Source organism: Pelodiscus sinensis, chromosome 22, assembly GCF_049634645.1.
Source record: "Pelodiscus sinensis isolate JC-2024 chromosome 22, ASM4963464v1, whole genome shotgun sequence".
In the NCBI taxonomy this organism is placed as follows: domain Eukaryota; kingdom Metazoa; phylum Chordata; order Testudines; family Trionychidae; genus Pelodiscus; species Pelodiscus sinensis.
This window is the reverse complement of record NC_134732.1, coordinates 14883984-14908933: the sequence shown is the minus strand read 5'-3', so window position 1 is coordinate 14908933 and position 24950 is coordinate 14883984. Positions and strand designations below refer to the sequence as shown.

General features: G+C 41.3%; 1 protein-coding gene across 2 annotated transcripts in view; it reads left to right on the top strand.

Moving 5' to 3' along the window:
* Positions 1-24950, top strand: part of MED27 (mediator complex subunit 27) — a 255637-nt gene that overhangs the window by 151959 nt on the left and 78728 nt on the right. For both annotated transcript variants that reach the window (XR_012897207.1, XM_075905682.1), the window contains exon 4: positions 21222-21315. Coding sequence is in view for 1 of the 2 variants with exons in the window: in XM_075905682.1 (XP_075761797.1) it covers positions 21222-21315 (94 nt within the window). In the remaining variant the exon portion in view is untranslated. The remainder of the gene's footprint in view (positions 1-21221; positions 21316-24950) is intronic.

Below are 24950 nucleotides of genomic sequence, written 5' to 3'. Positions count from 1 at the left end.
AGGTTAATTCAATCAGGGAGAATGATGTTTTGTCATTCTTCAAAATCCTGATCTAATATCTTCCTCTCCCAACCATCTTGGGGGTATTAGTGCCTCAACCACATTGTTGCAAACTCAAGCAGCGGTAGCTCCATTGGAGCATGTACTTGCTGAACAGGAACTATACAGACGATAGAATCATAGCATACTAGAACTGGAAGTGACCCCGAGAGATCATCAAGTGCAGTCCCCTGCCTTCACAGAAGGACCAAACATCATCTAGATCAGGGGTCTCCAAACTTTTCAGCCCGAGGGCCGCATTAACTATCAAACAGCAGTTCGGGGGCCGACTACACACTTGAGGTCCAAATAAAAAACAATCAAAACATGGATGTTGTTTTTAATTATGTATTTAATATTATTTTATTCAGTTATTATTTAATAACACATTCATACACTACACATGAACACCTGTATTAGTGTGAATGGTGAAATTGTTTCCTGGATGCCAAAATAGCAGACATTTCTGGCTTTAGATTTGTTGTCCCTAACATCAACAGTGACCTGAGATTATCATCGGACAAGTTTGTTCTCAAATTGTTCTTCACGTATTTCATTCTTGAAAATGTTTGTTCACACAGGTATGTTGTTCCAAAGATTGAAAGGTACCTTGATGCAAAAGTTTTGACATTAGGAAAGTCTTCCTTGGGCAAAAACTGGTAAAAACCCACCAGTCCTATTTTGAACTTGTCCCTAAGGAGGTCATTTGCTTGCAACTCAATGACTTCCACCTGCAGTTCATCTGGGCAACTGGCCACATCTGCTTCAAATGGGTTTTGTAACAATCTCACTTCTTCTGCCTTTGAATCCAAAAAGGTCTCCACGGGCCGGATGAGAGGGCCTCGCGGGCCGCATCCGGCCCCCGGGCCGTAGTTTGGAGACCCCTGATCTAGATCATCCCTGATAGATGTCTGTCCAACCTGCTCTTAAATATGTCCAGTGACAGTGATTCCACAATGTCCCTATGCAATTTATTGCAGTGGTTAACCACCATGACAGGGAGATTTTCCTGATGTCCAATCTAAATCTCCCTTGCTGAAGTTTAAGCCCATTGCTTTTTGTCCTGTCATTAGAGGCCAAGGATAACAATTGTTCTCCCCTCTCCTTGTAACACCCTTTTAGATACTTGAAAATAGCTAACATGTTCCCTCTCAGTCTTCTCTTTTCTAATCTAAACTCAGGATGTGAACAACTGGTCAACTAATTACACCCTGTCTGCCCACTTCTCCCCCACTGCTTCTATCAGAAAGAGGCAGCAAGAGGGGGGAAGAGGAGGGGGTCTTCAAAGCAGCAGTGCCATGGGGCTGTTGCTACAGTTCAAAGGTGAAGGCGCCCTTATCAGCTAATTGAATGGTTGATGCAAATTGCATCAACTATTCGATTAGTCCATTAATATAAATTTAACATCCCTAAACTAAACAACCCCAATTCCTTCAGTCTTTCCTCATAGATCAAGGTTTCTAGACCTTCAGTTATTTTTGTTCTTCTGTGGTCTTTCTCCAATTTCTCCACATTTTCTTCAAATATGACACCCAGAAATGGACACAATACTCCAACTGAGGCCTAATCAGTGCCGAGTACAGTGGAAGAATTACTACTTGCATCTTCCTCACAACACTCTCTTTAATGCATCCCAGAATCATGTTTGCTTTTTTGAACAATGTTGCATTGCTAAATCATATTTGACTTGTGGTCCACAGTGACCCCTAGATCCCTTTCTGCAGTGCTCCTTCCTACACAGTTGCTTCCCAATCTGTATGTATGCAACTGATTGTTCCTTCCTAAGTGGAGTACTTTGCATTTGTCCTTATTAAACTTCATCCTGTTTATCTCAGACCATTTCTCCAGTTTGTCGAGATCATTTTGACCCTATCCTCCAAAGCACTTGCAACTCTTCCCAGCTTGATATCATCTGCAGACTTAATAAGTGTACTCTCTATGCCAGTATCTAAAGATACCACGTACAAGTACTGTAGCAGAAAATTCTAGTAGCTTCTCTTACTTTTGACATCTTCATTATCAGATGACAAGGCAGTGCACCAGTCCCTAGACATTTTAAAGAGTATCAAGAACCCCTCAGAAAAATGGCTTAAGAGCCTTGCCTATGTGAACTTACAATATGACGGGGACTAACTTAGCTATAATTACTCAAGAGAGAAATCTTGGAGTCATTGTGGATAGTTCTATGAAAACTCAATGTGCAGCGGCAGTCAAAAAAGCAAACAATGTCAGGAATAATTAAAAAAGAGATAGAGAACATCTTATTGCCTCTGTACAAAACTACGGTACACCTACACCTTGAATACTATGAACAGATGTGGTCACCTCATCTCAAAAAAGATATATTAGCATTGGAAAAGGTTAAGAAAAGGGCAACAAATGATTAGCGGTTTGGAACAGATCCCATATGAAGAGAGATTAAAAAGACTGGGACTTTTGAGCTTAGAATAGAGAAGACTGGGGGAGTTAGGGATATGATAGAGGTCTATAAAATCATTACTAGCGTCGAAAAAGTGAATAAGGAAAAGTTATTTACTTGTTCCCATAATAATAGAACTAGGGGTCACCATGTGAAATTAATAGGTAGGAGGTTTAAAACAAACGAAAGCAAGTTTTTCTTCACACGGAGCAGTTAACTTGTGGAACTCCTTGCCAGAGGAGGTTGTGAAGACCAGGTCTTTAACAGGATTCAAGAAAGAGCTAGATAAATTCATGGAGGTTAGGTCCATCAATGGCTATTTGCCAGGATGGGTAGGAATGGTGTCCCTAGCCTCTCTAAGAGGCTGGGAATGGGTGACGAAAGAGGGATTGCTTGAAGATTCCCTGTTCTATTCACTCCCTCTGGGGCATCTGACATTGGCCACTGTCAGAAGACAGGATACTGGACTAGATGGACCTTTAGTCTGACCTAATATGGCCATTCTTATGTTCTTAAGTTGTGAGAAGGCTGTTCTGCAGTCTCTGTTTAAATAGTCTCCAAGCTTCGCCATTTTGGGAGTAGCATGAGTGTAATACACATCTCCAACCACCAAATAAAAAGAAAAGAAAAGATGGTTACTTAGCCGCAGTGGTTAACTGTTCAAGATGTGGGTGTCTATGTGTAATCAACACCCATCCTTTGTCCCCCAACATCGGAGTCTTCAGCCTTGGATGTCAGTGCAAAGAAATTGATAGACGTCGGAATGGCACTGCTGTTATATAACCAAGAAGGATCTAAAGCCACAGAGTGCAAGTGCAACCCTTGTGAGTCAAGTTCTTTAGCTTCAGTGTACTGGGTGCATACCAGAGAGTTATATGCCTCGGCTATCTACATTTGAAAGAACAATAGTTACAGAACAATTAAGTAACTATATTTTCTCTAACAACCAGACTAGTGCTACCTGTAGTAAAGTCTAATCTAAAGAAAGGGAAACAATTAAAAACTCCTACTACTTAGGGGTTGGTGATTAGCCTGTTGGCTTTTTAGATGCATGCTGGTTCAGGTATTTGGAATTTTGAGCTCTTTGCAGCGTTTTTTCAAAAGTACCTTTTGACATCACTGTTTTATTTTACAAATCACTTACCTGAGGGTGATATTGCCAGAGAAGCCTGAAAGTAAATCTGCAGAAAAGATTTCTTTTGAATTTGCCCTATGACATGTCTCAAGCCTTCAGAAACATCATCTTGTGAAAAAGGAAAAAGAAAAATGAGAATTCTCAGTGGTGTGTGGTTCATCTACTCAAAACTCTTCAGAGCTTGCTCCATGCAAAGAGCTAGAAATGAAAGTGTTGATGCATCTTAAATTTGCAGTTCAGGTTGGGCTTTGATCCTGCAATGAGTTCCTGGCATAGGTGGATGTTCTGGTGACTCATGTGTTGCATTGGGGTTTGTCTACACTATAGAATGTTGTACTACCTTATCTATACTTGTACAGTTAAAGCAGTATACCCCCAGTGAAGATTCAGTTACATTGGTGTAAAATTGCTTTATACCATAGCTATTCCTGAGAGTGCTCGGTTTGGCTTCTTGAGAGAAATGCAGTTTTCCCTGTGGTACAGCAAGAATTAGAGTCTTAAGGGAGTAGTGTAAGAATTAGGCACTGAGATGGGGGGAATAATTGGAAACAAGCTGAAATGTAGGCAGGAGCAGAGCAGTCTTGAATTACTCTGAGGATGAAGATGTAGAAAGAGAAGAACCCAGTGAAGGGATTCTAAAAAGAGATGATGGCAGTGGAGCAGCTGGAGGCGGCTGAAGAATAAAAAGGAGAGGGATAAGGAAGCTATAGCAGCTAAGATGATCAAGGCATACCAACGGATTTTATCAGTGGAGTCAGAAAATGAAGGATGGATTTTAATGACAGCCAAAAAATTCTGGAATTTTGGGAAAGGGACTGAGATGTGTTTCCATCTTCAAAAAATAAAACCCTCTGCCAGCTGTCTAAGTGAATGTTTCAAGTCAGGTTGCTTTCCCAATGTGAGAATTTATTGAATCTCCCTTCAGGCTTTCTCTGCTACCCATCTAAGCATGCAGTGTCATTTCACAAGAACTGGCAGAGATCACTGGTTTAATAATTATTGTTAATGGATACTACTGGAAAGCCTGCTATGGAGTTGAATTTGCTACATGCAAAAGCTTGCGCAGCAGGTAACTGTTAAATTAAATCCGTAATTTTCACTCCAAGATTAATAAATTATATTCAATATTAAAAATTGCACTACAGCTGTGGCTATCCTATTTTTAGTACTATCTGCAGTACTCAATAATGCCTGACATCTGCTTATTCTTTTTATCAGAACTGTAATAATTAAAACTCTATCACTATTAATAGCCTTTAAACCCATACGTTTACTACCTGGGTACAGTGCTTAATATTACAAATAGTCTAACGTCTAATAACTACTACTTATGGTAGTGAGCACTGTGTTTACTAATATATTTAGCAGGATCAACCTCATCCATTTTAAAGCTGTTGCTAATATTCGTGAACTATTAATCAGTTGCTTTTGGATGAAAACAGTTGAAAATGAGAATAATATACTAAAAATTCCAATGGGTTCATGGCTTGACCTCTGTTCTTATGCATACTTTTTTCATACTTTTAAAACTATTATTTTGAGAACTTCATTGTGTATTTGTCTAGATTGAATAAGAGTATCTATACTCAAGTATAGATGATTATATATTTACTTGTTTCTTTAAAAAATCTGTATAAAATTCCATTGAATGACTAACTTATTCCACAGGGAGCCCACTCATCAAAAAAAGACTGAAAAAATAAACAGACTTTATAACACACCGATCAATCCAGGCTCAGACAGAACGGAGTGGGGGACCTCAGTTCTAAAGTTTTGGATTTTGAGGTGAAAAGACCCCCATCCTGCAAGATGTCTATGGTGTTCAGATTCCAAACATTTTTAGGCCATTATAGGTCATAGTGAATAATATAATTTTCACCTGGAAACCAGTTTTCAGCCACTGTAGATAGCAGATGGAGTAGATGCTAACATCTTATCGCAGAGGGGAGCACTACATCCTGTAGGCTGCTTCCAGCCCATCCTTATTCTTAATCTTATACTTGAGCTTCCACTGGAGAACAGTATCCGTAGTTTGCCATGTCCCACGTAGCACCCAGAAGTAGCAACATGTTCTCTTTCCAGCTCCAATGCATAGGGGCAGCCAGAGGGTTCTGTGTACCCCCTCCCCCCCCCCTGCAAGCACTCACCCCCACATCCTTTTGTTTGGGAACCATGGCCAATGGGACTTGTAGGGTTGATGCCCGTGGATGGGTTGGCAATGCACAGACCACCTGGCCACGCCTCTGTGTAGGAGCTGGCTGGAAGGGAGACATGCTGTTGTTTCTGCTGCTTATTATTAAATTGTGTTTATTACAGTATTGCATAAGTGCCAACCAAGCACGGGGCCCGATTTGTGTTGGGCTGTGTGAGTGGTCTTTGCCTCAAACAGTTTACAATTGAAGTAGATAGGACAGGTGCAAGTTGGAGGAAAGGGTTTAACATACAAGCAGAATGAACATTCTGATGAGCTGATTTATTGTTGACATAATTACTACTTTTATATAAAGGAGTAAGAAGGTACCAGAAGGACAACAGTACCTAAAGTACGTAGAAAGCTGTGTTGGGTAGAATATAATGATTTAACCCTTTAGTCACGGAGTCCTAGCCAGCACTCATCCTATCTATCACAGTAGCCTTAGAACTTGACCCAGGAAGGGATTCCATCTGTTTTCAGTTACTTTTTAGAAGACATTTGACATCTTGTCTTACCCCATAGATGACATTACTAAAAGTATTACAAGAGGTCAAGAACAGAAGGTTTAGTTTAGGTCTGGTCTGAGGTCAAGCATCTCTAGCCCGAATTTCAGCCTGAAGTCTGACAAACTGGTTTAATTAGCCTGACCAAAAGAGACCAAAACTAATGCTGAAGGGTGATTTGGAGAAGCTTGACTAGATGTAACTTAGATCACATTTCATCAGTTTAAAAACAGAGCCTGGAAGAATAGGTTTATTTAAATAAACAAGAAAAATGCTACTTTGGTACGCAAGTGATTATTTTGGGAGAGTTTCCTCTACTGCTCTCCAGAACACCTGGAATCACTTTTTCTAGCAAAACAGCAGCACATGCGTGAGAGTTTTCCATCCACTATGCAAGTGTGATTAAAACCCTGTTGTTTGAGCAGGAGTGGAGTGATATATTCAAAGTTTAACAAGTCTTACATATGAATCCTTTTCCCTAACATGCTTTGGATAATATCTGTTCTCCCTCCCTCTCCCCCAGTTCCAGGCACATCCTCAAAACACTGATTATCAATACAAACATTCCTAATTTTTAGATTTTTTTCTATAGAATGGAAAAATGAACAGCATGCATCTTAAACACTGTGTGGGATAAATGCTATTTAAATCTTGCCTGAGCTGCTAAACATCACACTAACATTGGATCACTGGATTTAATCCAGTAAAAAAGAGAGGTCATGTTAGAAAACTAAGCCATCTGTCCAGTGTAGAATTGAAAGGCTTTTAAAATGAATTGCCCCTTTTCTTAAAAAAAAGGGGGGGGGGGAGTAGCTAGAAGGGAATCAAAGAGCATTATAGGAGCTGTTGCTGCAAATCTGGCTTCTGAATTACTCCTATGTTGTAAACCTGATCTTTTTAGCAAACAACTGTATCTTAGTGTTCTGCAAAACTAATTAGTGCATTAGAAACAGTATTTTGTAACTGGCTTGGCGATAACATACTGCACAGCTTCTGAAGTGTCTGCTCTTATGTTCCAGGCATTGCTTTTTTAATACAAGTTAGAGGATTTTTATATGCTTATTGGCAATACTAATGGGAGATTTTCAAAGAACTCTGACTCTCTGCTTTCCCTTTCCAGAGCTGATTTAAAAATTTTTTTATCTCAACAAAAAGATTATAGCATTTAGAATTAACTTCGGAGTCTCTGCTAATGTTTATGAAGTAAATGGTTGTCTTTCATTTCACCAATGTTAATTCAGCACGTTAAACTAAGTATAAACTGACAGCTAGCAATGGTGTCAATCTGAGCCTAGTACGGGAAGTCAGATCTAATTTTGTTTGCCAAATTTTACTGTATGTTTAAATGAATGTTAATGGATAACAGTTCAGCACTTTATACTACGGATTTTCTGTTGAAGCTGTTTTTTAAAAAATGGGTGTCCTTGTGATGTTTGGAGTCCCACACTGCTCTATATTCAAGACGTTGAGATATGTTGAGAACATAAACTTCCCATTGATTTCAGCATGTCTGATTCAGCGCACTTGTAAATTAAATACAGAAACAAATCAGCTTTTCTCTTGGATGAAAAAGCTAAGTTTGAATGAAGTGCAGAAATGTTAAGAAGAGTAGGATAGTAGAGGAAGAGAATGAAGGAAAAGTGCAGTGAAAAGAGTAGGAAGATATAGCTGAAGCCAGGGGGAAGACAAACATGATACAATATTATGTGTGTAGTAGGAAATCTGATTTAAAGGCAATAGAGAACTTGCAGGATGTGGGGACAGGGTTTAAAATCTATTTTTATGGATTCATTAGAAAATCCATAATTTTGACCAACTGGTGAAATTGGCTTAGAGTTTTATAAGATCTGAAAATTTAAAATCCTGTTGGTCTGTTTTCCTATTCTCTCTAGGATGTGTACAAAGCTGGATCGAGATACAGAGTTTTGTGAATCTTGGAGAGATAGAACCCAAAGCAGTTCTTTTTGGGGGGCAGCGCAGTGATGCCTGACCTAAGGCTTCTGCAAAAAGGAAGTTGCCTGTGGGCTGGTTGTTAGTGTCTCTATTCAAGGAAAAGGACTTGTGTACACCTTGTAACTAAACAAATGGTACAAGTTAAATATTTAGTTCCATACCACTGGTATACATTCCACATTAGAGACTGACCTGAAAACTCCAAAATCTGCTGCCACTTGGCACAAGGGCAACATCTATTGGTGGCATTTATTACCAAATTATTTTCCATTTGTCAGCAGCCCCAGAAGCTGGCGATTTTGTGACCCCCTTCTCTTATATCAAAAGATGTCCAGATTTTCCTCAAGTATATTTCCAATGTTTTTTTCTCATGTCCACTATTCCTTTTTGCATTTTTCTCAAGTACTTACATTAACCATTTTTTGTCAGCACTTTAATCTTTTAAATCTATAAACGAGTAATTTGAGAAACACAGTAAATATATTGGAATACTTCTCTTCTGGTCTGGGAATTGGTACGATAGCAGTCACAAAAGTAGAATTAGACTTCTCTTAATCATTAAATAATGAACCCCCCCCCCCCCCTTGAGGCTTCATAAGGCTCTGTGACATGTAAATAGGAAATTGTAGCCTTTCTAAATTATAACAAGTTAACAGATATGTAAAGATGTCTCTCTGCTCATTTTGGCCACTAAATTAACACATTTCAGCTCTGTGGCTACTCAAGTAATATACAGTTTTTGTTTTGCCTGGTTTTGAAAGGTTAAAACGTAAAAGTGATTTTCAGCAGGTAACTTTGCGATATTCTATATACATAGAATAAATTAGGCAGTCTGAGGTCAAGCGTAAGTAAACTGATCTACCCTGAGTACATTTGCAAACACAATAAGTGAGATGCTAGTAAGCTGTCACTACTATCTCCTGCACTTCCATAATCTCTTCCTTAGATGTCCCCCAGTGTGTCAGCCTGACTGAAACCCCATATATAACATACCTTCTAGGAAAGAAACGGGTAATGTGTATCTTAAGGAAAAAGACATACAAGTGGATTCAGAACCATTCCATCTTTAAGAGTTGGTTCCTCTCTTTGAAGCAGCTAATAAGAATTTACCAAAACAGTCTTAAGACTTCACTAGTCTATTAGGAGAAAGCCATACTAACATGAAGGAATGGCTTGAACCATCATAATTAATCTCAGTTGCTCAGTTTAGCTGGGCAATTTATTAGCTGTAGTTAGTATTATATATTATCTTTCTAAATAGCTGTGCTCTGACTTTTTGGCAAGATAGCTTGAGTGACACATTCATCTGTGTATATCCCACTCTTGTGTTTTCCCTCAAATCCTTATGAGTTATAAATTTTTCTTTACTTTGGTAGATCTGGCTGATCTAAGGTCGCCAGGTATATGTTTTTTGACCAGAACAGATGGTCAAAGAGGGACCTTAGTGTCTGGTCCACACCACTAACCAAGCCATTAAAAGTCCAGTCTGTCCCAGGCAAACTGGAGTGTGGGAGGTTCAGGTATGGGCTCCAGCTGGCATTCATCTCAAGCATTTCTTGGGAAGCAGCAACATGTCCCTATGGCAGGGGTGGGCAGGGAGGCTCTGCACACTTCCTCCAAGCACTTGTGCTGTGGAGCCATAGCTGAGGGACAGTGCTTGGAGCCTCCCTGGCCACCCCTGTCACAAGGATGTGGCGCCACCTAGAGCCCAACCCCTATATTGCAACCCTTTTCGCCTATCCTGAGTCCTCTTGTATACCCTGAGCCCCCCATTTTTACTTCCACTCTGGAGCACATACTCCGTCCTTCACCCATCCCCTACCCCAGCCTGGTAAAAATGTGCGAGTGAGTGAAGGTAAGGGAGAGCGAGCAATGGAGGGATGGGGGAATGGAGTGAGTCTGGGCAGGATTTCAGAGAAGAGGGTGTGGCAAAGGTATTCAGTTTTCTGCAAATAAAAAGTTGGTAATTCCCTAGGCTTAGCAGATCAAACTCATCCAAGAAGTTGTCATTATGTAGTATATATGCAAATGGTATGATTTAATGTTCACTTTTATGACCATATTCCTTGTTAAACTAATTGGGGGTGCTGAGAAGTAATAAGTGGAGGGTGATCCCTATTTTCCTTTTTCATATATTTAACAAACGGTTTATTGACACAGCGGCTGATTGGCCGCATGCCATTTGCTTTCTATTCCACTTCCTGACACTCAGTCCTGGAGGGCTATCTTAACCAAAGGCATTCCCTTTTAAACCAATTCATTGCCTCTTAAATGTTCAGAATGTATTTTTCCATAATAAATCTCACTATTTTCTACTCTTTATGAAATATCAGTTATTGACACATACTAAATTTGCATCCATCACGATGGTATTTGAATGCAATGGAAATTAGAACAAACTTGATATACAAGCCATAAAAAGAGAGAGGAAAACAAGACGGAATGGTATATGTAGGCCATCCTCCCTTGCCAATTGCTTGTTACATATTTAATGATTCTGCATGAGAATCTTGAGCTTGGATAGTGGGACATAGAGAGCTCATCTCTTATCTAATGCCACCATTGTGGAAAATGAGGTTTCCTGCTATTTCTAGATAGCTTTCTTAATGCTTAATAAGAATACATTTGCCTAGTCTTCTGGAATCCTAGTAATACTAGCTTTGACTTTCCTTTGATCAGTGTTACGGTGCTTTGTTAAATAGACTTTACTAATATTTTTCTGTGCTTAAAAAACACAAAAAGAATGTGTGCAATATGGTGTAGGGCCTTTATTGACAATACTACCAAAGTAGGGCATTGAGATGAGGAAATGGTTGAATGTCTTCTGGTTTAACAATATAGAAGTTGGAAGCAGGGAACTCAGGTTCTAGACTAATTCAATACCTCTGCAACACAGAGTAGATTGAGAGGTGGGAGTAGTTCCTTAGTAAAAGAAGAGGGCTACAGTAGGTCCCAAAGGAAGGGACCATTGAGGTGGATCAGGAGAGCAGACAGCCCCCAAAGGACCCTGGGCAAAGTGTGAAGGACTGCTCTGACTCGTGGAAGAGAAGTGGTCTCGAGCAGGAGGGATGGGGCTGAGGCAGCAAGTGTACAATGCCACTCCCCTCTCCCCCAAAGCCCTCAGTGCAACCATGAGCACAATGCTGCCCCTCCTAGCCCTCAGGGATCCAGCCACTGTTGCTGTTACTGCAGCAGTGGTGGTGGCTGGAGCCTCGGGATTTTTGAATCTCCGGGCCCTGGGGCAGTTGCCCCTTTTGCCCACTCCTCTGTTGGCAGGCCTGAGGTGGACAAATCTGGAATGCAACGACTTAGTTTGTGGTAGGTTAGGGTGCCCCTAAATGTCTTCTATCTCAGCAGGCAGTGGAAGTGTTGGTAATGCTGCTAGACAACAGTAACCTCCCATGGTTTGGCAAATTGTCTGGTTCAGCACCAGTCAGGTCCCAAGGGTGTCAGACTAGAGAGGTTCATTGTGTAGATAATTTTTTACTTGGGATTTGTGTCAAGATACATTCAGAAGAAAACGAGAAATAGTTTAACAATATACAAAAACTGCATTTTAAAACTTTCTATTAGTTAAATCAAACACTTTAAATATGCTGAATACTTAAGGGGAAAAAAGCTTATTGAATGTGTTTTGCATTTAAAACGGATTCCCCAAGCAAAGGAAATATTAAGCTTAGTTAATTAATTAACTATTTTGGTGGCTGCTAAAGATGCAAACTAGTGCCTAGTGGGATTTTTCAAAAGTTCAATCATGAACTTATAGGGGGAGTGATAGCTCAGTGATTTGAGCATTGGCCTGTAAACAGGGTTGTGAGTTCAGTTCTTGAGGGGGCCATTTAGCGATTGGGGGAAATCTGGCAGGTATGGTACCTGGTCCTGCTGTGAGGGCAAGGGACTGGACTCAATGACCTCTCAAAGTCCCTTCCAGCTCTATGAGATAGGTATATCTCCATAAATATAGGTATGCTGGAAGGACATAACAAGAGGGGCTCCACAGGGGTCTGTTTTGGGATGGGTTCTGTCCAATATGTTCATCAACGATTTAAATGATGGCAACAAGTGTACACTTATTAAGTTTGCAGATGATACCAAGCTGGGAGGGGTTGCAACTGCTTTGGAGGATGGGGGTCATAATTCAAAATGATCTGGACAAACGAGAGAAATGATTTGAGGTAAATAGGATGAAATTTAATAAGGACAAATGCAAAGTACCCCATTTAAGTAGGAATACATGCAGAAAGGGATCTAGGGGTCATAGTGGACCACAAGCTAACAGTGTGACACTGTTGCAAAAAAAGCAAACATGATTCTGGGATGCCTTAACAGGAGTGTTGTGAGCAAGACACAAGAAGCCATTCTTCTGCTCTACTCTGCACTGATTAGGCTTCAATTGGAGTACTAAGTCCAGTTCTGGGCACCACATTTAAAGAAAGCTGACCAAAAATTGGAGAAGTTCCAGATAAGAGCAACAAAAATGATTAAAGGTCTAGAAAAATATGAGCTATGAGGCAAGGCTGAAAGAATTGGGCTTGTTTAGTTTGGAAAAGAAAAGACTGAGGGGGGACATAATAGCGGCTTTCAGGTATCTAAAAGGGTGTCACAGGAAGGAGGGGGAGAAATTGTTCTCCTTGGCCTCTGATGATAGGACAAGAAGCAATGGGCTTAAACTGCAGAAAGGGAGGTTTAGGTTGGACATTAGGAAAAACTTCCTAATGGTCAGAGTGGTTAAACACTGGAATAAATTGCCTAGGGAGATTGTGGAATCTCCATCACTGGAGATATTTAAGAGCAGGTTAGACAGACATCTATTAGGGATGATATAGACCATGCTTGCTCCTGCCATGAGGGCAGGGGACTGGACCTGATGATCTCTGAAGGTCCCTTCTAGTTCTAGTATTGCATGGTTCTATAAAAAGCTCCTATACAGATTAGGCACCTAACTTCCCTGCTCTTGAAATCAAGGGCAGTTGAAATCAATGGGAATTCTTTGCTTGGGTACATTTGAAAACCCCATCAGGTGCCTATCTGCATCTTTAAATACCTAAATAAATTGTAAAAACCCTGTTCCTCAAGTTTTTAAACTGAGTAGATCTCATTCTCTCCCACTTGATTATTATTATTATTATTTATAGCTTGGAAGAGAAAACCACATTTCCTGCTTTTTCAACACCCAGTCAGAATCTTAATTTGAACAAATTACTGCAAATGAAGAAAATATTATTTTTGCACCTGCTATTTAAACTGAACCCAAACGTAATGAAGGCAGAAGTTTTTCTACACACATGAAACTGAAAATGCTTCCATTTGAGAAAATGTAAATATCAGCATTTGCTCATTATTAAAGAGTTAAAAAATATACATCATGCAGTACAAGGCATTGTGACAAAATTAAAAAGTTTGAGTTAACCTCAAGAGGTAGATGTTTCCTCCGATTGTGTCTTATTTTAAAAAGGCAGCACTCTTTAACTCATTAGAATTTGAGGAGACCTCAGTTAAAAATCTGTCTCTGGCCTGTGCCAGTTTGCAGGGCTCAAGCTGTGGGGCTGTTTAATTGCAATGTAGGTATCTGATCTTGGACTGCAGCCCAGGCTCTAGGACCCTGTGAAGTGGGAAGATCCTTGAGCTTGGGACTGCAGTCTGAGCTGTAACCTCTACATGCAATTAAACTGCTCTGCAGCCCTAGTCCTGAGAGTGCAGCCCAGCTGTGTGGTTATCTTAATTGCAGAGTAGGCACACCTATTGATGCAGTGGTTTTATTTATTTAAAAGATGTTAGAGGCACTAGTAAGTTTGTCTTAATGATAAGTCTACATGTTTTGTTAGTCTAGAAAGTGCTACCAGACATTTTGTTGTTTTTTTTATATGTATTATTACTTAACACCCTCAAATATATTGCTATAGCTTTTTATTTAAATTCTGCAACAATTTGCATTGTGTCCTAGACTATGATGTGTAGTGATTGAGAATCAGTTAAGGAGAAACTCCATGTTTCTTAATTAGCATATGGTTATTGGTGACCTCTTTTTTTCACACACAAGTGACAGCTGAATTTGCTTTTTGTCTAGTCTGGAGTAACTGAATTCAAGTCACACAGATATATGCTTAGAATAGAAATGTATCAGATGCAGAAATGTTTAAAGTGACAGTGATACATGTTGATGATATATAGACTATTTATCTTGGAGCTTTGTCACGTATTTCTCCCCTTTCACCATTTTAAGCAAGATGTTCCTTGCTTACACTGCTTCTGACTTCACTATTAGCTAGCAAACTGAGAGTCAATTTCATTTGCATAGGGAAAAACAATTCATTTCTGTTACCAGATTTGCCCAGTACTCTGCGGTATGCTCATTTATTAGGGTTACTCTTACGGGGTTGGGGGGAGGTTAACAATTCTATCAGTGTGCTGCTTGTGTTTACTTGTGCTCTCATATGGAGCTGAATTCTCCCTGCTGCCAATCCCTCCCCCCCCCCCTCCCCAATAGAGCTCTTCTGCAGGAACTAGGTTCCTCAGGATAGGGTTCTTCCCACTTTAGCAGCATACACACAGACACTCACACCCAGTAACAGAGCATGTCTGAGAGGACTGGGTAATCAGCACTCACAAGCTGACCCCTCATATGTCCCTGGACTCAGCAGGCTTTATTTAACAGCAGTGCCACACTGCACCCTCATGTGTCTTTGAACTCAATGGGCTGGACGGAACAGCACTTTAAGTTGCCATCCTCATAAGCCCCCAAGTTCAGCACCTCCCTATCCCCACTTTCACCCCACAATCATTCACTGGTAAATCACACAATGAACAAACCCCACAGGATTTTGGGCACTACAGGGATCTTTAACTTCAGTACAAGAAGCGTTGTTGCAGAGCGAATGGGGAAGTCAAAACAGCACCCTCTGAGGAAGAGTGAGCGAAAGAGAAAGAAAGAGAGAAGCAACCAGCTTAACAATGAAAGTTATTTATTTCTGGATAGTGAGAATATATATATATGCGCACGCGCACAGACACACACACACAGACACACCAGTTACAATATTGAATCTAAATTGAAACTGATTACAAATTTTAGGGCTAGCTAATCATATAACAGTTTACATAGGGCAGAATCAGGAGGCTATGCTTAGAGAGAGATAGTTGGGGGGAGGGAGGGAGAGAGAGAGAGACCTCACCACTCTGGAGCTTGCACTGATCGGGGTTTCCAGATGGTGATGGGAGCTGGGGGGGTCCAGAAGGTAGAAGACAAGCAGAACGGAGCCCCCAGCACAATCAGACAGGAGATGAAGGAGTCTCAATGGGAATTGATGCAGTTTAAATCCAGGTATCAGAACAGTTTTTCTTGGGCAAAGGTAGGAGTTTTTATAGGGATAGGACAGTGGTCCCCAACACAGTGCCCGCGTGCACCATGGTGCCCACCAGGCCATTTCTGTGCGCATGCCAAGTGATCGGGGGCTGACCCAGCCCCCCGGGTGCATGGCACAAGGGCTGTGCCGGCCCTGGGCGCGTGGTGTATGGGTGGCCCCGCCCCCATGGCGCACGGCACAGGTGCGGTGCTGGTCCTGGGCGCATAGTGTATGGGCAGCCACAGCCCCACGCCATAGCATGCGGCACAGGAGCAGCACCAGCCCCAGGAGTGCGGTGCATGGGTGGCGCCGGCACCGGGCACGTGGCGTATGGGTGGTCCTGCCCGCGGGCGGGGCCCCACCCCAGGGCGCATGTGCGGCCCCGCCCCCGGATACCTGGCAGCCCCAAAAGGTTGGGGACCACTGGGATAGGACAATAGTTGGAAGAGAACACTGGATTTGTTTATGGGTAAACAGAGGCGAGACAAGAGACTGATCATACCTTGTTATGGGTGATGATCTTTGACCAGTTCGCAATGCAACTAGGCAGTTTCAGTATTTTGGATGTCAGTAGTAGCACCCCCTCTCCACCTGGACCTGGTTACCTTCTTTAAAACCAATCTCCTTACAGGTTCTGCTGGACAGGTCTGGGTTCTTCTGGATCCCGCCACCCACTCAACTTTATTTTTTCCGGTGGATTTATTTGGCGGTGCCTCCACCCCCCACCCCCCCCCCACTTCTTCCTGGCAGGGTCACCAGGGCAGCTTGGGAGGAAAATTCTAACCCAGGATAATCCCCAGGTATTTGCCAGATAGTTGGAGACTCCCAGAAAATAGCACAAACACATACACTATAATAAACACAAGTATATTAAACAGGAGACAAATATAACAGAACAGGGTAAAACACTATTTTTAGGCTCACCGGTGCCCAGCAACTGTAAGATGAGTGTCCCGGTGGTACGCGTACATTGTTGGGGCCCTTGATGACTTTTGACCACAAAATTCTTCTCTACAGTGGTTAAGCAGTGGGGCTGACTAGGTCCAGTACAGCCCAAAGGACTCTCACATGGGAGAAAGCAGTACATCCCTCCACAGGTTTAATATGCAGCAGGTAATAAAATCCCCAAACAAATTCCCTGACTTACTAACTAAAAAATGGTGCACTCACACACTCCATGAATGAGCCTCAGGTTCAGAGATGACTCAGTCACTGCAGAGGGGCTGCTTTTTTCTCCCAGGGATCCTCTTCAGGCAGGTATCAGGCTGCTTCGGTCCCAGAATTTCCCCTCACCGCGAAGGGGTGCAGGGCTCAAGGTGCAGGCCACACAACTGCACCAAAATTCAAACTCTAACCTCCTAGCCCAGCATGCAGACCCACACAGCGGGCAGCAGCCCTGAACTAGCAGATAGAGCAGAGCTGACCATGCGGTGACTGGTCTCACCCAGGGAGCGGGAGAGCTAACTCAGCCTGGCTGGGGAAGCCTCCCAGCAAACTCCACAAACTAGGAATCAACAGTGGAGACACAAAACCCAGCTGAGGGAGACTGCCTTCAGGTCCCTAGAGGCTAGTTCTCGGGGAACCCTGCATGCAGGCCTGGGGCTTACTGGCTCCCACACAGCCAGTCCTCCCCTTGCCCTGGCTGGCTCCAGACTCCCCTCAACAATGGCTTCTCCTTCCCTCTCCTGAACTCCCTGGGAGGGGCATCTCACTCCCTGTGGGTTGCCGCGCAGACTCTGACCCTGGTAGGGAGGGGGAGCCAAGGCAAACTCCGAGTACCTCTCCCTGAGCTGCCAGCAGACAAAGCCCCAGGAATCTAAGAAATCTCCTTGGGGGTTACAGGATGTCAGTAGGATCCATTACTAGAATTAGTCTGATAATGACTAATTTGGGTGTGAGCAGGCCTGGGTTCATTAGCACCTGGAGCAGAGATTTCCCATCAGGCAGTGCTTCTCTGCTTTCGGTATCCCATAGTTCAGTGCAGTTCCTGCTTTGGAAGAGCTGCTCTCCATTCTGTATGCTAATGGAGATGTGTCTCTGTTCTGTCTTCAATGCAGATGGGGCTGGGGTGTTTCCTTAATTCTATCATCCTTGTCTGGCAGAGTTTAGGTGGTCTTCCCTGGCCTTTTCATTGCTTTGTCTGTGATTCAAGTAGAGGCCTGGGGGAGGGGGATGGTTTTCTACGAGTGTCACTCCCTGGCTCCCCAAGAACACAAGGTGGGCAGGTGGCAATGCTCTGGTTCCCCAAGAACACAGAGCTGGTGGATAACATTTCTCTCTTTCCCCTTTGTAACAAGAAGGATGAGCAGTTATTTAGATAAAAATCTTACAGTAGTTCCCTTTTTGTTACTTGTAATAAAAGGGTCAAGTTCACCAAATGCCTGAATTTGAGTTACTCCATAATAGCACTCAGATTTTAAATGTCCCCAGTGAAAAGACTCCTTTGGGTTTTTTTAAGCAAATAACACTAAAAAAGAATAATTCAAAATGTGCTTTAAAAAGCAAGATCTCAAAATTACGTATCCTCCTTAAACAGTTCAAGTAATTCAGTGAGAGTTTTTAGACGCAGATGTGTAGATTAGCTAGTTTTCTGAAAACTCTTTTCAAAGCCTAGGTGTGTGATAACATTGAAAACATGTCCACATATAACTTCTTTGATTTGTTGCTCTGCAGACAAGCCATTCTGTTTGTGTTCAGCAGCAACCAAATAGCACCCCATACCCCCACCCCCGATTCTGTCCTTACAGAGCCTTGAAAGATGTGCTTGCATTTTCCTACTTTGAAAAGGGTTTGCTAACTTTTTCAGAACACAAAGATTTTATGGTAGATTGTTATTATTCCAGAGGCATAGCTCACACCACCAGAGTTAAGCTTTTTTTATAAACCTTTTTTGTCAGTGGCTTATAACTTGGGTGTAAAAAATCCCTTCAGGCTGCTACTTAGCAAACATGGTCTCAGATTTTTATTTCAAACTTTTTTGAGTTGTGGTATATTATAAAAAGAGATTTAAATTAGTTTTATCTTTATTACCACTTAATGCACCATACATGTGCCTAATGCCTTAAAAAACAAAGTACAAGCCCCTATCCTGAGTGTTCATGGAATTTAAATTATAAAATACAACAGGTTTGTGTTCTAAAACTGTGTGTAAAGGAGGGGCCAGTGTTCCGCTAAGCTGCCCCGCAGCACAGCTTCACACAGGTGATTAATCAGCTCTGCCCAGTCAGAGGCTCAGGGCTCCATGCAGGGAGCTGACTGACTGGGCAGGACTGATTAATTACCTATGAAGCTGTGCTCCGGCCCAGCTTACACAGAACACTGGTACGGACCAGTATTCCCTCCAAGATGGGCACTTGTTCAGCCAGTTGAGAGATTCACATGCTGCCCAGCTGATTAGCAGAACATCCACAGCTAGGTTTTGTTACTACTTGTGGTGCGCATGAGATGCATCGATGCACATGAAAATTATAGTCCGCACATGGATTGAAAAGATTAGAGAGAACACTGCTGGGGGATATAAAATATTTGGAACCAACTCTTCAGAATATCTATATTATTCAGCAATGTAAAGCTATAAATGAATTATGTAGGTCTTTGTAAACAAGAGGAAATTTAAATTTTATAGCATCTCATGCTCCCACATGTTCTCACAAATTCAACATAACTTTTCCAGAGTGAAGTTATTTTTTGAAAAAAATTACTTATTCTCATTTAGATCAGTTTTTTTTCTTTATTTGTTTCTCTTTCTGCTTTCGCGTTGCACATTGTCTCATTTATGACAATATTCTTAAACTTGAGTGACTTTGAAGTATGTTAGGTCCTGAAGAAACAATGCTGTCATTGGTATGAATAGAATTCAGTGAAAGCAAATTGCTACAAGTTCAGTTGTGGTTCACTCAGCATATTATTCAAAGGTTGCGTTTGTAGACTTTCATATTTCTCCATAGTTTTCTATGCTTCTAACACTCAGCTTTCTGGTATGTTTCAGTGATGGTTGAATGGCATGTAAAAAGCGTATAAAGTTTATAAAAGCTGACAGACAAATGGAAGGGTGATGGCTGAATTCGCGATACTCATAAATTTAATAAGTTAATTTATATAATATCATGGAACAATTCTTGACCAATAAGAGATAACAAGTGGTGTGACAGAAAAGTGGTTAAGAAGTATGTTGGGAGCATAGCCTTACAAATGCTTAAAAATTAGAGAGGCGCTCTGCCTTGAAGTTGTGGAAGGAGTCTACTGATTTCCTCTGTAGGAGGAGGATGTGTCTCATCTTGCTAATTAGAAAGAGGGGAAGGAATCAGCCATCCATCTCTTCGTTCTTTCCCCGCCATTCCTTGAATGCATTGGCTAGAAGAAAATTTCCGGTTTGTTACCTACTGGAGGTCACCAGATTTTGAAATTTGTATCATCTGTTTGTACTTGATTTCATTACTGCATATGTGGCATAAATAGACTTAGAATAATAGAATCCTAGGGCTGGAAGAGACCTTGGGAGGCCATCAAGTCCAACCCTCTGCCCAAAGCAGAACCATCTCCAGCTAATTCTCTAGGATTTAAAAATGTCTAGGAATGGAGATACCACTACCTCCCTAGGTAACCCATTCCAGTGCCTTCCCACCCTCCTAGTAAAATAGTTTTTCCTAATATCCAGCCTAGACCCCCCCCATTGCAACTTGAGACCAATACTCCTCGTTCTATCACTACTGAGAACAGCCTCCATCCTTTTTAGAACCTGCCCTCCCTTTCAGGTAGGTAAAAGATGCTATCAAATCCCCCCTCACTCTTCTCTTTTGCAAACTACACAAGCCTAAATCCCTTAGCCTCTTCTCATCAGTCATGTGCTCCAGCCCCTAATCATTTTGGTTGCCCTCTGCTGGACCCCTCCAATGCGTCCACGTCTTTTCTGTAATGGGAGCCCCAGAATTGGACACAATACTCCAGATATGGCTTCACCAGTGCTGAATAAAGAGGTATAATCACATCTTTGGATCTACTGTCAATGCTTCTTGTAATGCACCATAATATGCCATTAGCCTTCTTGGTTACAAGGGCACACTGTTGACTATAGTGGATAAGATCCAGCGTTTTATCCACTGTAACCCCCAGGTCCTTTTCTGCAGAACTGCTACTTAGCCAGTTGGTCCCCAGCCAGTAGCAGTGCTTGGGATTTTTCCGTCCCAAGTGCAGGACTCTGCACTTGCCCTTGTTGAACCTCATCAGATTTCTTTTGGTCCAATCCTCCACATTTGTCTAGATCACTCTGGACCCTATCCCTACCCGCCAGTGTATCTACCTCTCCCCTAGCTTAGTGTCATCTGCAAACTTGTTGAAGGTACAGTCCAGCCCCTCGTCCAGGTCATTAATAAAGATATTGAACAAAACTGACCCTAGAACCAACCCTTGGGGCACTCTGCTTGATACCAACCAGACATTGAGCCATTGATCGCTGACCACTGAGCCCGACAATCTAGCCAGCTTTCTATCCACCTTATAGTCCATTTATCGAATCCATACTCCCTTAACTTGCTGGCAAGAATACTCTTGGAGACCATATCAAAAGCTTTGCTAAAGTCAAGGTATTTCACGTCCACTGCCTTCTGACTTGTAAAATGTTGGGTTTGTTTTGTAGGTATGTTGATGACGTGATCAGCCGCATTGATAGGATGTTCCCTGAAATGTCTATCCATTTATCCAGGCCAAATGGAACCTCAGCAATGCTTCTGGTAAGTTCTACCATTTGGTTTTGAGGTAATTCAGTGGGAGTTGAATGCTCAACAGACTAATTTGCTGTTCTTAGAATGAACACTACTAAAGACTCATACATTTCAGAGTATTAGTGTTCCTGAGGCAGTGCAGTAATGTAGTTCATTTCTTCTTCTTGGTAAGAAAGATGGGAAAATATATTTGACATAGTCCAAAAGCAAAAAGTATTGATCCAATCCTAGGAGACATTTTCTTTATGGATGTGAATGGTTAACTGGTTAACCAGTAAACCTCACCCTTAATGGCTGAGGTTTACTGGTTTCGGTTAACAGGTAGAGACTGGAGCAGCTCCCCACCCACCCAGTGCAGGGGGCTGCTCCAGCCCCACAGGCCCACTGCAGGCAGGGCAGGGAGCTGCTTTAGATGAGTTTGAAGGGAAAATAAATTTCTGTATTTTGTGCACTGATAAAAAATTTGTTACATAACATCTGAATGACAAGTACATCATTTGACATTACAAGATTTTGCCATCTTGACTATGGGCCTTATTCTGAAATGCTGAAGTAAAAGGAAGTTTTGCCATTGAGTGCAGTGGGAGCAAGATCAAGTTTTGTTGCTGTTTGTTAATTGGAGAAGTGAATATTCTTAGTATTAAAATCTTTATCATAAATATTCTCCTAATTTGATGCAATGTAAGGATTAAGTTTTTAATTTAGAGGTGTTTTTAATATAAAAAGAGTAAATGGTCAGCTTGGTACTCTTTTAGTATCCATACTATTAGATGTGGATGTTGAAGTTTGAGTCCACCAAGCCTCAGACACAGTAACCGGGCCTGGAGCATCATTATTTCAGGGGGTGAGAGTTTAATGGGGGGAAAAACCCTTAGTGAAATAGGTGAGTTCAAATTTTTTCAGGGTCAGTGAGTTTCTGCTTCATGATGAAGTCAGGAATTTGGCATCAGAGTGAATGAGCAGTAAAGACTGGATTATCAATAAATGGGTTCAAGATATTAGTTACTTCTGTCTGAGCAAACAAGCTTCCATGCCACAAGGACCTATGAGCCACATCAGTTTTCACATGCAGCTGCTGTCTTAAAGGCAAGAAGAGAGCTTTTCAAATTTTTAGTGTAGAAGATTAACCTGTTGAAGGGTTTTGAGCAGTGGCCATGTGACACTTTTCATGTATTTAGCTTTTTTATGCTATCAAGGTGAGTGACAGAAGTCCTATCATTTGTCATATTTAAAATTATATATATTTTATAAATGGCAGAGGAATTGGATGGGGCCTAGCCAGTCTTTCCCATCAGATTTCTCATTCCATTTCCTTGTATGATTGATTTTTCATTGTCATATACACAAATATGAAAAATTGGCTATAACAGCTGTGGCACCTTAAAGACTAACAGATTTATTTGGGCATAAGGTCCTATGGCACCTTAAAGACTAACAGATTTATCTGGGCATAACCTTTCGTAGGCACATGTCATAGTAAGTACATATGCTAGTATATTTATACCTGTCTCTGTAATTTCCACCTGTGCCATTGGACTCCTCATTGTTTTTGAAGATACAGACTACCGCTCTGATATGTATTTTAAAACATTGTCATTAAAGGGTCCAAAAATTAAAGTAATTTCTTCAAGAGTACCCAACATTAGCACTTAGATACTGTGCTGACGGCACTGTGCATGTGAGACTGATAACAAATAACTGTGTGAAATGTGGTTCTTGAGGAGACATAAAATACGGGGCCAGAAAAAGATTAACCTGTTCTCTTGCTTTACTTAGTGCTTCCTGGCTCTTTATTCAAACTATTTTATCTTGTATAGTTTAGTGAATATTAAAATGAATGAAAAATCAGAATCTTTGACCAAATTGAACAAAAAGGTATGGCGTTAGCTTGGTACACTGGCTTTCCATTTCAGAGGTTTGGTCATTTAATCCCATTTTACACTGATGATTTCATTTGTATTTCTCAGCAGGAGAAAGGAAAGACTTTCACAAGCTGTGCTGATTTATAATTATAATACCCCGGTAGTCCTTCCAATCTTTTTTGATAACTTTCTTGGAAACTTCAGTTAATCGGATGTAGAAAATAATTCAAGGTTTCATTTAATGTCTAGTCTAAGCCAAAGTTAAACAACCTGTGAACATATTTATGACTCAGTGTTAGTTGCCACCTAAAATCTGGGATGTTTCTGTAGCATCTGTAGACTTCAGAATCCTCGATGTAAGTAAATGCCCTGCACATTCCTTGTATGGATAAATGAACTTCATCCTTAAGTCTAGCTGTGTTGATATTTAGTTTGTTAATCAATTAACATCCCATTATTTTCTTGGAACAGACAAAAAAATTGCAGGAGATTAACTGAGCCAGAGGTTAAACAGCTGGCTTTCACTGGCATTAAAATGTCATTTGCAATTGTTTGATAAATAAGGTGAAATTAAAAAAATCTAAGGAGCCATAAAATGGTACTCTTCAAGATGCTTTTAAAGTTACTGTTTGTTTGTTTGTTTGTTTGTTTGTTTGTTTGTTTGTTTGTTTGTTTATAGCACTTTCTGTATGGGGAAAATATTTGTTGCCATTTTCACTATGAACCCAGTTGGATTCAGAGCAGTTCCTACTAAAGGCAGAATGCCCTCATCTTCTTTTATAGTGGGAATTGAGGACACTTAACATTATTTAGGATCAAGTCCCAAACGTGTTGTGATTTGGGCACATTGGTGAAGTATGGCTAAAGAATAAAGTAGGCTGGAAGAGTTCTTGGAAGAGACTCTTTTCTGCAGTAAGTATAATGTGCTGAATTACATGACTAAATTGCCCTGTGTGCCCCACTAGTACATATTGAACCTCTCTAGTCCAGCACCCTCAGGACCTGATGGATACCAAACCAGAGAATTTGCCTAACCATGATAAGTCAATATTGTAGCAAGTGGGTCTCACTGCTTGCTGGGCTCTTAAAAGACATTAGAGATAAATAACACAACACAGGTAGCTGTAAACAAACTTTATAGGACTGTGAAAAACTTGGCCACACCAATGATAAATGGACATCTAGCTAACTAAAATCATGCCAGCTCAGGTATGGTGCCAGACTAGAGAGGTTCAACCTGTAAATCATGAACATTATCATTAGAACCAGATTACTGCAGTGTACTGAACCAGTGATACTTGGCTTTCAGTTGGTATTCATGTAATCCACGATCAGAGAGCATTAAACTTTGTTTTAATGTTATTTGTTGTATATGGTCATTTAATGATCATTTTTCCTTTCAGGCAGCTATTTCCTCCTTTAACAGGGAAATTTCTCCTGCGAGTGCCCCCACCTGGTCGAGTGCATGTTCCTGCACTCACTCTGTTCTTCAGCCTTTTTTGGCTATTCAGCCCTCTGGCCGAGTCATACATCCTGCTTTCATCTGAAGAAGTGGGCTGTACCCACGAAAGCTCATGATACCATCTATGGCTATGTCTACACTCGCGGCTTCTTGCGCGAGTAATATGCAAATGAGGCTAAGCATGGAATATCGCCAAGCCTCATTTGCATACCTAATGAGCCACCAATTTTTTCAGAAGAGGCTCTTGCGCAACAAGGAGCGTCTACACTGCCCTTTCTTGCGCAAGAAAAACCCTCTTGTACAATGCCGTTACACCTATG